The sequence below is a fragment of the Hyperolius riggenbachi genome, chromosome 1 (genome assembly GCF_040937935.1).
Source record: "Hyperolius riggenbachi isolate aHypRig1 chromosome 1, aHypRig1.pri, whole genome shotgun sequence".
NCBI classification, from domain to species: Eukaryota; Metazoa; Chordata; class Amphibia; order Anura; family Hyperoliidae; genus Hyperolius; species Hyperolius riggenbachi.
The window spans coordinates 95,905,003-95,919,724 of NC_090646.1; the positions used below are offsets into that span (position 1 = coordinate 95,905,003).

Here is a 14,722-nt window from a genome sequence, read left to right on the forward strand (position 1 = left end):
AATGAATTGTATGTGTAGTACGGATACTGAATAGAACATTAATAGCACAGAAAAGAGTCTCATATTTTTATTTTCAGTTATAAAGCTTTTTTTTTTATAACATTGCATCATTCTGTCATATTTACAGTTTACAAACTACACTCTGTCTTTTAAAGTGTACCTGAGACGTCGGAAGTAAAAGATTTGTTTTTCTAATGTCAGGCTATTTTTAGAGCGACGAGCGATCATTTCCGTGATCTCACTACTTGGGTACAGGCGCGTGATTAGTTGAATGGCCCTTGGGGACCCACAGCTATAACGACCATCTTGGCAGATCAGATTTTTTAAGATCCCTGATGACTCCCACGCAAAGTGTCGCGATCGTTTGAACCGTCGTGTGCCGCCGCATAACGTTGCGTGTTGCTGCGGGCAGGAAGATGGTTCTGGGAACCTCGTTCATCGGGAGGCATCGCTGTGAGGTTTCCTGATCCATTGTCAGGTGAGTATTAAACTTAACAGAATGCTGATAGATGCTTTGGCCCTGGTCTGTCTCCACTGGCTGCATGCTTGTTGCAGGTGTGAGACTCAGAAGCAACTGAAGCCAAAAGCTCAACATGGCAGCAAGGCAACTGGTATTGTTTATGAGGGAATTAAGATGACAGCCTCCGTTTTCCTCTTACTTCAGGTTCCTTTCAAAAATAGGAATTCAGATGTCTATTTGTGACAGGTCCTCTTTAAGTAGTGTTGAAGGGAAACTGTCAGATCCTACAGCCATAGTATGCTAATTACATATAAAGATGAAGTTGTCACAAATGTGCCTTTTAAAATAGGCATTGTGGCAGTGACTCCCTTTTATCTGTTTACGTGCAAGTTTTTTTCTCTTCTCTAGTCCATCACAGAATACAGATCTCTCCTTGACAAGCTACATGGCCTTGAGCAGAGTGCACTGAAGAGGCAACTTCTGTTGAAGCAGGAAAAGGAGTTTGCAAAGGCCTACAGGCAGCTGGCCATTACTCACAGGACTGAACTGCATAAGATCTACTTTGACCAAGCACAGAGTTCAATGAAAGCCAAACCAGACGCACAAAGAACTCTCATAGACAACTACTTGAAAGTGCAGGTAAGGTCAGATGAAATGAACAGTGTCAATCCGGATCAAGTATACATGCTGTCTGTGTTCAGCAAAACAAATCAGCCGTTTCACATTGGAGGCTGCCCCTAGGTAGGGTTCTGTTGTAGATAACATGGCAGAAAGAAGGTCAGAGTGTCTGGGCAGGCAGAAAGGCAGGTTAAGAGGAACTGTATTTAAAATATCATGAATAACATTGCTTATTTTTTGTACAATATTGATTTATAAATTATTTATCCAGTGTTTTCACAATTAAAAAATCGCTCCCTCTGAGGTGTATCTAGGAAAAATGGCAAAAATGGTGTATCTATGGCAAATAAAACATTTAAATCAGCCCCCAGGGAAAGTGTGTATGGTGGGGGGTGGAAGTTGCACCCTCCAAATATTTTAACATGCAGCCTTGGTTGAATTGGTTGTGTCCAAGTGAAAATATTGCCTATAAGTATGGAGTATTATCACAATATGGTCCGCCTATAAATATCCTCAAATAACGGTTAGCCAGCTTGTTTCCCCAAAAGATAGAAACGAATATGTATAGAGAACACCAAGGATGCTATGGAGCAGCGCCCCCAGTACAAGGCGCTCATTGCCTTACCTGCACCCCTGTAGATACGTCTCTTCTCACCCTGATTTACATTCCGAAATTTATTACAGAGGGCAAGCGATCTCTGTAAAATGTTCGTTTACTGAGCATTCTAAAACCAGCACATAAGATACCTTGTCTCCCAGAATACTCGGGGAGGGGGGAGGGGGGTGAAGAGTTTGGCAGCGTAAACAGCCTAGGCCAGTGATGGCTAACCTTGGCACTCCAGCTGTGACAAAACTACAAATCCCATCATGCCTCTGCCCTTCCTGAGTTATGCTTAGGGCTGTCAGAGTATTGCAAAGCCTCATGGGACTTGTAGTTCCACCACAGCTGGAGTGCCAAGGTTAGCCATCACTGGCCTAGGCTAAGTCTTGTTGGTAGGGCGGGCTACATACTGCTCTGCAGAAATATACAGCTATGGGATAGGAAATGTTTTTGATGCTGAAACCAGGATTTAACGTAATATGGGGTATCCTGAATAATTTACTCATTCTACTAAATCTCATTAAGGTTGCTCTTTAAAGCAAAAGCACTGTTTACAATATGTGTCCAATTCCAGAATTACAGCTGCTCTGCTCACCTCACCACCACTCTGCTGCCAGGCAGGCCCACCCATTCACGGACATGACATACCGAATGGCGTCATTGTGCGTTAAGTCCAGAGTGAGCGACCTAGGGATGGCGGCAGTGATGAGGAGAGATAAGGGTGTAATGAGTTACTGGAGAAATTGAGTAAAGTTGGCCCAGTTCGGCCTTACTGCTAAGTTAGAACCTTGCAAGTGCTGAAAGGGTACCTGTGACTTTAGAACATGTTAAAGTTACATAATAGCCTAAGTAGAGGGAAGCCTCTGAATAATCCAGAGCCTTCCTCCATCCCCATTCACCTACTTGCAGCCCCTCGACAAGGGTTCGTCAACGGGAGTGAGGACGCATTGTGCAGGCGCAAACGTCTTGCGCCTACGTGGTAGCAAGGACTGAAGTGCCCATGAACTTCAAGTTGGTTTCGGTGTCCAGCGGAGGTCTGGAGGAAGACATGGGATCTCTGCCTTAGGCAAAAATAGCCGATATTTGCATTAGCGCCCACATTTGCTGGTGTGACTTGGTGTTCATCATTCATTTTACATGAATGGATAGAGCTTTTTAAACGTCCATATCTCCCCCACACGGGTCAAAACATGATTTTTTTAAATAAAAATTGATCAGAATATTTTTTTATAAAGAAAAAAATGGGAAAATCAGACTTCTCGAACGAATTGAAAAAACTTTCAATCTCCCTGTACAAACAATCGTTTTTATTGGATTCAATTTATCAGACATGTGCATGTGGCCACAGGGAACTCCCCCCTCCCACATCACCTACAGTGACCTCTCCCATTGCCAGCACACACTGCGACCTCTCATAACACCCAGCACTGCAGCATCTACACTGACCTCTCCCTCCCCCCACCCCCCCAGCACCTACAGTGACCTTACCCTCCTCGAGCACTCACAGTGACCCTTCATGGTTCACACTTGGTAGGTATGCATGGTCTGTAATCACATGGCAATTAGTACTTAGCCATTATATGCACCTAGTACCCTTCCATGGCCTGCACCCATCTAGCACCCAGTACTCATCCATTGTTCAAATCCATATGATGCCCAGTACTGTGCCATGACACACATCCAAACCCCACATGGCACTCACTAATCACTTATGTCCTGCCCATTGCACCTACATGAACCCAGTACCCACTGTTGGCCTGTACTCAGCACTCACATGGTTCCCTGTACAAATCAGCACTCACATGGAACCCACTACTGTGTAGAACCATCTGTTGGTTCCATTAATGAAAAGTGATGAGTCTGTAGGTGTAGCGCCTACATCAGGCTCCACAGTGGGCACCTATCACTGCTGATTTTAGGGTGGTGGAGCCAGGGCTGTGCAGTTGGAGTCGAGGAGTTGGAGTCTGAGCAATTTTGGGTACCTGGAGTCGGAGTTGGAGTCGGAGTCGTGGTTTCTTAAACTAGGGAGTCTGATGATTTTTGTACAAAATCCACTGCCCTGGTAAGCATTAGACTAAGGAGTCGGAGTCCAGGAGTCAGAGTCGAGCCATTTTGGGTACCTGGAGTCGGTGGTTTCAAAAACTGAGGAGTTGGAGTCAGAGTTGGAGTCGGATGATTTTTGTACCGACTCCACAGCCCTGGGTGGAGCCACAAGTCTTTGAAGGAGACACAATGGGCTCAATTCACAAAGCGGTGCTAGCCCAGTTAGAGACTTTAGGCTTGATAACCATTGCACCACACTGGTGAAAAGCCAGTTTAGGCGTGATAAGTTTAGGCATGATAAGTTTAGGCATTATAAGTTTAGATAAGTTTAGATCGCGCACAAAGTCCCGCACGCAAAGCAGCGTCATTAAACTCTATGCGAAGTGCACCAGACTTTGCTAGCGCAAAACTTTTGATCAGCTGTGCACTGCGGTGTTAACCCTGTTGGTGCTTAAACTTATCACGCCTAAACTTATCACACCTAAACTTATCATGCCTAAACTTATCACACCTAAACTTATCATGCCTAAACTGAGTTTAGGCGTGCTAACTGTTTGCACCGCTTTGTGAATCAGGCCCAATGTCTGCTTGATACTGCTATAAGGGGGGGGGGATGCCTAATACTGATTTCCGGAGAGGGGGTATTACATACACAATTTAGCACGATTGATTGGTTGGAGCACCTTTTTCAAATTTGAGCACCACCCCCTTGAGAATCCTCTGTACGGCCTTGCACTTTATGATCCATTTTTGGAGTAAACTTCTCCAGTTCGGCATTTTTCATTACCTCCGGTCTTTCGCAAACTCTGCTTTGAATTAGGTCAGCAAAATAAAGACATTTGTCATTGAATATAATAAATACTTCAGAGTCTTTGTAAAATAGATTACTTTTCAAATAACTTGCTATATCGAATTGGTGCAAAAAGCTAACATCAGTTTCCTTCCACGATGTACGCAATGCACCAAGGGGCAGTCAAAGCAGAACATCTGGTCCTTTATTGATGAATCTGCTGAACAAAAGACAATGGTTGCTGCTTCAAGAACGAGTACTTTAAATTACTTTTAAAGTACTTTTTTTCTGTTTTATCTACAGGAAGAGTCAGAAGACCTTATTGATTTTCTGCAAACAACTAAAAAATATCACTTGAACAAAAGACTCGCTGTTCGGAAGAACTTGTTATACCACATCCAGCTAAGCGACAGTCATAATCGATACCAACTAAATTCTACAGCGACACAAATGGCAAATCTTATTACTAGGACTGAAAGGTAAGAACTGCAGTATTTCAGAGAGGCCCTACAAGTGATGGTTGGTCTAGGCCGGTGGTATTCTTTGTGATGTGCTTACCCCAAATACTTTTCATATGTCACTGGTCACAGTTCATTAACAAGAACTAATATTCAGTTGCTTTCTGTTTTTTTCATACACTATCATAAACTTTTTTTTTTTTTGTCAAAGGACACCTGAAGTGAAAGGGATATCTAGGCTGCCATATTTATTTCCTTTTAAAGGGAAGGTCCAGGAAGACTAAAAATAAAAAAATTCACTTACCTGGGGCTTCCTCCAGCGCCTGGCAGCTGTCCTGTGCTCTCGCCGCAGCTCCGGTGGCTCCCGGTCCCCTCCGGTGCTGACCTCGCCAGGTTGGCATCTACTTGGGCTCCAGCGTGCGGCTCACAGCCTGCAAAGTACTACCCGGCTGACGTCAGCGCGATTACGTGAGCCGCACATTGGAACGCAAATAGGCCTCCTGTACCTGAGAGGACATCGGGCCACTGGCGGGGAGCACAGCTGCGGCGAGGGCACAGGACGGCTGCAAGGGGCTGGAGGAAGCCCCAGGTAAGTGATTTTTGTATTTTTAGTCTTCCTGGACGAGTCCTATAAACCATACCAGTTGTCTGGCAACCCTGCTGATCTTTCTGGCATCAATAGTGTCTGAAGCACACACCAGAAACAAGCATGTGGCAGTTCCAGTCAGACTTCAGTCAGAGTACCTGATCTGCATGCTTTTTCAGGGTCTAAAAGTATCAGCAGGACAGCCAGACACAGAACATTTATATTGCGCTTTTCTTCTGGCGGACTCAAAGCACCAGAGATGCAGCCACTAGGACGCGCCCTATAGGCAGTAGCAGTGTTTGGGAGTTTTTACCCAAGGTCTCCTCGCTGAGTAGGTGCTGGCTGACTGAACAGGAAGAGACGAGATTCAAACCCTGGTCTCCTGTGTCAGAGCACTTAACCATTATAATATCCAACCAAAAGGAAATAAATATGGCAGCCTCCATATCCCTCTCACTTCAGTTGTCATTTAAAGCACCACTAATCTCAAAACTGCACATGTAAATCTCTAATAGCAAATAGGATTCTAAGTGGTTACAAATGGCTTATCGATGAAAAGTGTTGAAACCAATGCTTGTTTTCATGGGTCAAAATATGCTTGATAAACTTCACTACAGCTAATTCCCTCTCCTCTCTGGATTCAGCCAACGGGCTGGTTAGTTTGGTATGACCATGAGACACCCAAAGTAGGAAGAACAGTGAATGTGTAACGATCGGTGTCAGCCAGAACAGATTTTCTGATTATTGGTGATCTGCAGTATCACCAATAATACAGATGTTATACCTGATTATGTGGTGATCTGCAGAATCACCAATAATACAAGTATAGCAAGACACACAGGATACAATGATGTAAGATGGTGTTTGGTGCAACAGTAAATATAGATGGAGATACCCTCTGTCCAGGGGAGCTGGTGAAGGGGGTATCTATCAACACAATAAACAGTATTCCAGCAAGCTGTCGACTCGGAGGAGTAATGATGGTTTCACCCGAGGAGCGGGTGATGCACAGTTAAACAATGTAGCGAGATCACTCGAGGAGCGAGTGATTCAGACTGTACTGCAACAGGTGATCCCCTGAGGGGCAGGAGATGCAGGCAGCATATAATGATAGCTAGCCACCTGAGGAGCAGGTGATTAAGACTGTACTGCAGCTATCAACCTGAGGAGCAGGTGATTCAGACTACACTGCAGCTATCTACATGAGGAGCAGGTGATTCAGACCATACTGCAGCTATCAACCTGAGGAGCAGGTGATTCAGACTATACTGCAGCTATCAACCTGAGGAGCAGGTGATTCAGACTATACTGCAGCTATCAACCTGAGGAGCAGGTGATACTAAACTGAGAGTCCCTCACCAGGACTAAGTTCACTGGTGAGGGCAGAAGAGTCAGACAAGCAGGTTCGGCAACACACGGACAGATACGGTACAAAGGTAGAAGAAAGAATCAGAGTGAGGGATAAGCTAAGTCGGCAACTGGATCAGATAGGCAAAGGCACAGAATCACAAGACAGAAGAGTAGTCAAGGCTAGCAGAGGGTCATAACAAATAATACAATTCAATTAGTACTTTAAGCTATCAACAGAATCTGTCTAAGTGTGGATCCCCAGCTCCCGCTGGTTCCAGAACACTGTCGGATCTGACTATGGGTCTGAGTGCTAACACGTAGCGTATGCAACAGCAGACGAGGAACAACTGACAGGCATGTTCTATATATACTGGGAGTGCTCCTAAGCACCGCCCTAGTCACTCAGCCAATCAGGATCAGTGCTGGAGTCAGCTGATCGGCTGATCAACTGACTCCCCTTCTGCTTGCATAAAGATCCTGTCTGTGCGCACGCGCGGTAGACCTCAGTCTATGTGCGACTGAAGGAGCAGGCAAAGTTCCACCATGCGACCATGCGGCGAAAGCCGCTGGCTGAGACGCGGAGACAGCCGCCATGCCACTCGGCACTGCGGCGGCTTCCTCCTCATTCCCCACAATCTCAGGCATAATTCCATCATGTATCCGTGCGGCGGAAACCGCCGGCTGAGACGCGGAGATAGCCGCCATGCCACTCTCTGATGCGGCGGCATCTCTGCAATCCCTTACAGAATGTCAGACATTACTGCATTACAGTAGAATCCATCTGTCCTCTACGTGAGAAGGCTTCTTATACAAGAAATATGTGGTGAGGAATTGTAAGATCTCAATCTACTAACAGGAAACTACAAAGGTACCAGAGGTCTTGAGTCTGTATGCAGGTCTCCACACCTTTAGGTAAGTGTGGGTATCTTTCACAATGAGAGGCCTATTCTGAGGTATGGGAACAGGACTAAGGGCTTTTTATACTGCATATTGCAAAAAGCAATGGCAAATGCAGGTTCATCGCAATTTTTACAATCTTTATGTCTGCGATTGCATTTTGAGATTTTCACTGGATACTGGAAACACAAGCACAAATGCTGAAAAAACTGCAGCGGGACAGACGCTTGCATCAGACAAAAACAAGATCGCAAGCAAATCAAACTGGTTTGAAAGGGTTCCCATGATTTGTGATGCTTCTGCTTCTGAACCACAGTCATTGAAATCTACGCCCTGTTTATAGCTGCTTATTCCTGCCAGGGCGTAGATTTCAATTACCACGCCGCACAGACCTGCTGCTCTCCTGTCACTGCAGGCCACTCACTCTGTTGTTGATATGAAAGCAGAGCTCCATCAGCCGCTCAAGAGCCGATTTGATTGGCTCCTGACCCCATTATTACTGTGAGCCAATCTCATTGGCAAAGATTGATCACAGGGTCAGGAACCAATTAAATCGGCTCCTGACCAGCTCACAGAGCTCTGCTGTCATAGCAACGGCAGAGCGAGTAGACTTCAGCGATGCAAGAGTGGCGGATGAGTGCGGCGGGACATCAGTAAGCTCTGTTTTGTTTGTTTTTTTTGTACCAGCAGTCTCTGGTCCTTAAGAATGCAGCGAATCGCGTGCAGTAAAATAGCCCTTAGAGCCCCCCTCTCGCCTATTAGAGGGCCCCACATTACATAATACCCAGGGATCTCTTAAACTGTTACAGAAATCAGGCACCTGTAGGATTCCCATTATTTGCTGCGCCTTTCACTTCAGACAGAAAATGTAATACTTTTTTTTTTGTTAGTTTTATTGAATCCTGTGTTAGGGACTTGACAAGACCACAGATGACAAAGCCCATCAGGTGACACATCTCATTTCTGTGCACAATGGGGTATCAATCTAAATCAATGTCAGAGCCCTTATCCATAATGAATCAGGGACGGCTTCTGGTGGGAATACAATGAATGTCACAAAGGAGAGATTGACATTACTCGCTCCAGTATGTTGTTTTTATGTTTGTGTGACTGGGTGAGCGTTGTTAGGCTGTTCTTACTGAGAATAGAAATAGACAGGCGCACTTTCAGCTAGAGCAGGTGCTGGTGAAATATGTGCCTCTAGTTACAATGCCGGACCTATTGCTTCTTTCCTGTCTGACTCAGGCGACGTGTGACTGGACTGTATACTGTACATGTGGATGGGCTTTCTCTGTTTTCTCGAGATTGAGTTGGCCGAAAAAACATCTTTGCATTTAAACCAGATACATAGCATCATTTCAGAAACCGCTTTCTGGAGACTTTCTGACCCCGCTTGTTATGCTATACCATTATTATACCTCCCAACTTTTTGAGATAAAAAGAGGGACTCTTAAGCCATGCCCCTGCCAAACCCCTAATTACACCCCCGACACTGTATAGGGGAGGGAAGAGGCATTAGACACCAGGGAACTGTATAGGAGATTGAGTTGGGATACTAGACACCAGGGAACTGTATAGGAGAGGGAGGGCGGCCACTAGACACCAGGGAACTGTATAGGAGAGGCAGGGCAGCCACTAGACACCAGGGAACTGTATAGGGGAGGGAGGGGGCCACTAAACAGGACAAATAACATTTATATTGTGCTTTTCTCCTGGTGGACTCAAAGTGCAGCCACTAGGGAGTTTAGCCTACGGATGCCTTACTGAATAGGTGCTGGCTTACTGAACAGGAAGAGCCAAGATTCAGGTCTCCTGGGCCAGAGGCAGAGCCCTAAACCGGTACACTATCCAGCCACTGGACACCAGGGAACTGTATAGGGCAGGGAGGAGGGCCACTAGACACCAGGAAACTGTATAGGGCAGGGAAGAGGCATTAGACATCATGGAACTTTATAAGGGATGGAGGTGGCCGCTAGACATTGAGGTTGGCACGCAAATTCCCAGTGTTCAATTTTGGCCCACTTTGTACTTGAATTTGACACCCCTGGGTTCTGTGTGAGAAGAGGGTTAGGTGATAGTAAAACATTACAATCAAAGACGTATATCAGCGCTCCAAAACCTTTAAATGAAAAACATAGAGCTGTCGCAGCTAAAAATCCAATGCTTCAGCACACTACAAAAAAATGATCTAAAACTTCAGCGCTGACTTCAGTGTTCCACCACCACACCAGAATCATAGCAGACACGCTTACCAGAAAGGTGTAGGACCGAATTACAAGGTCTTATAACGCTTAAATGGACCAGCAGCTGGCTCTTCTTCTGCCGTACTCCCTTTCACCAAAGTGTATCCACAGCACTTCCAAAAAGTTTTCCACATGAATTCCCAATAAAACATTTGCGAGAGGGACCCAGATGAAAATACTGAGTATCAAGATGCCAGACACCGTCCAACTGTCAGTTCGCCACGCCCGACCGGTTTCACTGTTAAAGCTCCCTCAGGAGCCACACCTAGTTAAATATTGGTACAAATGATAGATACAGTATTAGCCACTGCCCAATAGCAGAATATCAGTAATCTTACTGAGCAGGGGCTTAACTAGAAATCACTAGTCCCCCCCTGCAACACTTTAGATGACCCCCCCCCCCCCCCCCCCCTGCGCTTTCTGCACAGGTAAAGTAAGAACCATTTATATTCACTTGGCTAGTGCACACCTGAATGTGTTTTTCCCATACAGATAAAAATATACAGCAGTAAAGCAGTGCACGCATTTTCTCTATCAATTACATTAGCTTCCAGCCTCGGACTGACCCACCGAACTGCCGATGATTCCATCGGTGGGCCCCGCCTCCTGGGGGCCCCAGGGGGCCCCAGAGCCGGCACAGCACAGGAAGGGGGGAAATTGGGCACACAGAGCGGCGGGGAGGGGGGAAGCTTCCCCCCCCCCCTCCTTCACCTAGGGCCCTCCTTCCGCGCTCCCCCTTCCGCACTCCCCCTCCCTCCAAAATCTCAGCCAGCGGCAGCGAGCGGGGAATAGCTTTACCGGCATGAAGACATCAGTCATCAGAGGAGATCCATCGCTCTGCGTGCCACTGGCTGGTCTCCGTCTCCCCTGCAATGCACTGACCAATCACGCTCTCACAGGAAGTACTGCAAGAGCGTGATTGGTCAGTGCATTGCAGGAGAGACGGAAACCAGCCAGCAGCACGCAGAGCGATGGATCTCCTCTGATGACTGATGTCTTCATGCTGGTAAAGCTATTCCCCGCTCGCTGCCGCTGGCTGCAATTTTGGAGGGAGGGGGAGTGCGGAAGGGGGAGCGTGGAAGGGGGGGCCCCTAGGTGAGGGAGGGGGAGAAGGTTCCCCCCTCCCCGCCGCTCTGTGCTGTGGGACACCTGTGACCTGCGCCTGCGGCCTGCCTACCTAAACGGGGGGGGCTCCAGGTGAGGGAGGGGGGGATGCTTCCCCGCCGCTTTCAGTGCCCACTGCCCCGCCTACCAAGCTGGGGGGGAACTTAGACCTACCTAACTGGGGACACCTGTGACCTGCTTACCTAAACTGGGGGGGGCTCCAGGTGAGGGAGGGGGGAGCTCCAGGTGAGGGAGGAGGGGGAGGTTTCCCCCCTCCCTGCCGCTCTGTGCCCACTGCACCCCCTTCCAGCATGGGGGCCCCCACTAACAGGGGACCTGACTTCGTGGCGATATGTGCCGCCAATTTGATTGCATTTTGTGGGGATATCTGACGCCAATCTATTTGCATTTTGTGGGGATATCTGCCGCCAATCTATTTGCATTTTGTGGGGATATCTGCCGCCAATTTGATTGCATTTTGTGGGGATATCTGCCGCCAATCTATTTGCATTTTGTGGGGATATCTGCTGCAAATTTGATTGCATTTTGTGGGGATATCTGCCGCCAATCTGATTGCATTTTGTCGGAAAATCTGCTGCCATTTGACTACTTGATGAATTATCATGAGGCATGTAACTACTTGATTATTTTATCTAAAATGTATCTGGTCGGACCTAATCTCTGTGAATAAAACCGCTACTTATTTTGTGTGTTGTTTTTTTTAAAGTCTGCCCATGACCCATCTTGACCACGCCCATGTTCCAGTGCGTGGCGACACTCATTAATTTTTGCTGCGGCGCGCTGTGCGCGCCGCATGCGGACGTATCCCTATTGGACACTGTCCTCAGAAGGGTTTATAATCTATTCCCTACCATAAAATCATGCAAACTTTCTACAGTACATGTATATGTGAGCCCAAAATAGGGGCGGGGCGGGGGGGGGGCCCAGGCTGAAACTTCCTCGGTGGGCCCTTAGTGTCCCAGTCCGACCCTGTTAGCTTCTGTGATAAAATGTGCATGTTTTTGACACGCACAGGCGCACATGGAGCTTGATTCACTAAACCGTGATAACTCATTATACGCTAGCGTTTTTGCGTGCGTTGTCGTGCGCAATTGCAAATTTTCTTCTCTTATCAGTCTGCCGACAGCTTGCACTCACGTGCAATTGTCAGCGGAACGACCGCCCCGCGGGAGGGTCTGACGGACCGGGTGTTTGTAAAAGTACGGCGTGTGTGCGTGCCTTTAGTCGTCAGTCTCTCACGACAGGGAAAAGAAATTCTCCCCCCACTGGGCCCCCCTGCGGATGTATCGCTTGCAGGGTCTATTGTTACGCCCCTGTTACCGACATTTTACTAGCCACTTTCCCCAAATTGCAGCGGCACCTTTCTTACATGTGCGCCTATGCAGTACCTTGTGGCTACAAGCCTGACGCGCCAACCTCTCCCTACCAATATATATATATAAATTCATAAACAAAACTTATAATCAACCTTTTATTTTTTGTTTGTACACATTTACTTCCCTGGACAAAACAATAAATTGCTTCTTTCCGTGCGCTTTTGTTATCTCCCAATTGGCAGCCAGCTCATATCTTTCTGGAGAGCAGATTCATTTTTTTTTTTTAATTCGTTCTCATTCATTTGTTTGAAAATGCTGCGGGGGAAATTAATCTTCCTGTCCTGCAATCTGCTACAAATCTATTACCTAACCTCCCTATAGTCGCCCTGCCTGCGGAGTCCTATCCAGCGAGCATGACTCAGCGAGGACTGGAGCGGGTCACCCTTATTTCCTGTCTGTCAGAAATGGACAGCTGGGAATTACGTTCCGCTCACACTGGGAATAAACTATTTAATCTTACAACTCAGAATACTCAGCTAATCCCTGCAGACACAAAATAAAGGCTTTAAATTATAAATCATATAAGGAAAAGCTCAGTTAAGCCGGTGTGCCGGACATACACTTAAGGTGGCCATGCATCAAACGACTTAGGGGTCGATCGACCATCCGATTTGATTATTATAATCGGATGAAAATCGGTGCCGCCAAGAGCATGCCGATCCACGATGCAGCCAATTCCGGGCCGAAAATACTCACATACGTCGCTTGGATATGCTGCAAGATGTAGGATCGATTACTTTTTGAAAATAATCGATTCAGAAGAAATTGATTCCCACCACCAACGGCACATTAATTCCCAATAGATTCTATAGCCTTGCATTGCATTGAAAAGTGCAACTCTGCAATTCGATCGATTTTAAATCGACTCCCTGCTGGAATCTATTGAAAATCGATCAAATTGCAGAGTTACATTGTTCAATGCAGTGCAAGGCTATAGGCCGTCCATCTGGCAATGCTCTTTCCCCGCCCAAAATTGTTTTAAGTTTTCCATCCTGTCTGATTGATACTTTGGATCGATTTTTAGTCAAAACGATCAAAAATCGGTCAATCTGACATTTTGGGGAATCCATTCCCAGCAGATGAATTGAATCTGTAAGGAATGGAATAAGAAAATCGATGAGTGTGTGGCCACCTTATCTATTTGGTACTTTTTCTTTGCATTTACTGTATATTCTGGAGTACAAGACTACTTTTTAACCCTTGAAAATATTCTGAAAAGTCAGGGGTCGTCTTATACGCCGGGTGTCATTGATGCCGGGTGATACGCCCTATCCTGTTACCGACTCTCAGATCTCCCTGCTGAGGACTGTAGTGAAGCAGCGCAGGTGCACATGTGCGAGATCTGTGAGGCAGAGAAGGAGGTAAATAGGATACAAGGGTGAGCCAGAAGGGTGAAAGAGGCGTGTGTTATGGGCACAGCGCAATCTATTCTTCCATACCGCTCTGATAAACAGGTAGACAAGGAGAGCTCACCAATCTACTTAGAGAGAGGGAGAGCCTATATACTGAGTACCACATACAGTACAGCACCAGTATATATTCATACATAGCACCAGTATATGATGTTTTTTTTAATTTTTATTTGGTGTGTGTTGGAAGAGGGGTAGTCTTATAGCCCCTTCTCCCCATGTGTCCTCCTGTGTCCTGTCTCCTTCATGTGTCATTCTGTCCCCCCCCCCCCCTTCACCCATGTGCCTCAGCTCTTGTCCTCTAATTACCTCCTGCCCCTCATGTGCATCTCCCCCGGTCCCCCTTGCGTGTCTCCGATATCCCTGCGAGTCTCCGATATCCCTATTGTATATATTTCCCCCCTAAGTGTCTGCAGCATCAGCGGCTTACCAGATCCATGCTGCCACGAGGACTGTAGACACCCGGCATCTCCATATGCTTCCTCTACTGCGTGCTTGTACTGATGACGTATAAGACGCAGGGACTTTTTCTCCCCATTTTTTTATACGGCGCAAAATACAGTACTTCTTTTTATTTTAGAATGCTCTTCAGCCTTAAGAGCAAAGATGATTCGACTCATCCCCGCGGTCGTACGAGATCTTTATCCCCCCCAAAATCCCTGTGGCAAAATCCTCCGGTACTTCCTGGATGAGGCAGAGCTTTGTGCTGTAGCTCTGCCTCCAGTCCATTCAATCACTGCCGATCGCAGCCTCTCCCCGCCCCTCT

The 14,722-nt window shown here is 46.7% G+C and overlaps 1 protein-coding gene across 2 annotated transcripts in view; it reads left to right on the forward strand.

The window, feature by feature from the left end:
- Positions 1-14,722, forward strand: part of EVC2 (EvC ciliary complex subunit 2) — a 167,990-nt gene that overhangs the window by 90,433 nt on the left and 62,835 nt on the right. For both annotated transcript variants that reach the window (XM_068277224.1, XM_068277233.1), the window contains exons 11-12: positions 869-1,099; positions 4,816-4,991. In XM_068277224.1, the coding sequence (XP_068133325.1) occupies positions 869-1,099; positions 4,816-4,991 (407 nt within the window). The remainder of the gene's footprint in view (positions 1-868; positions 1,100-4,815; positions 4,992-14,722) is intronic.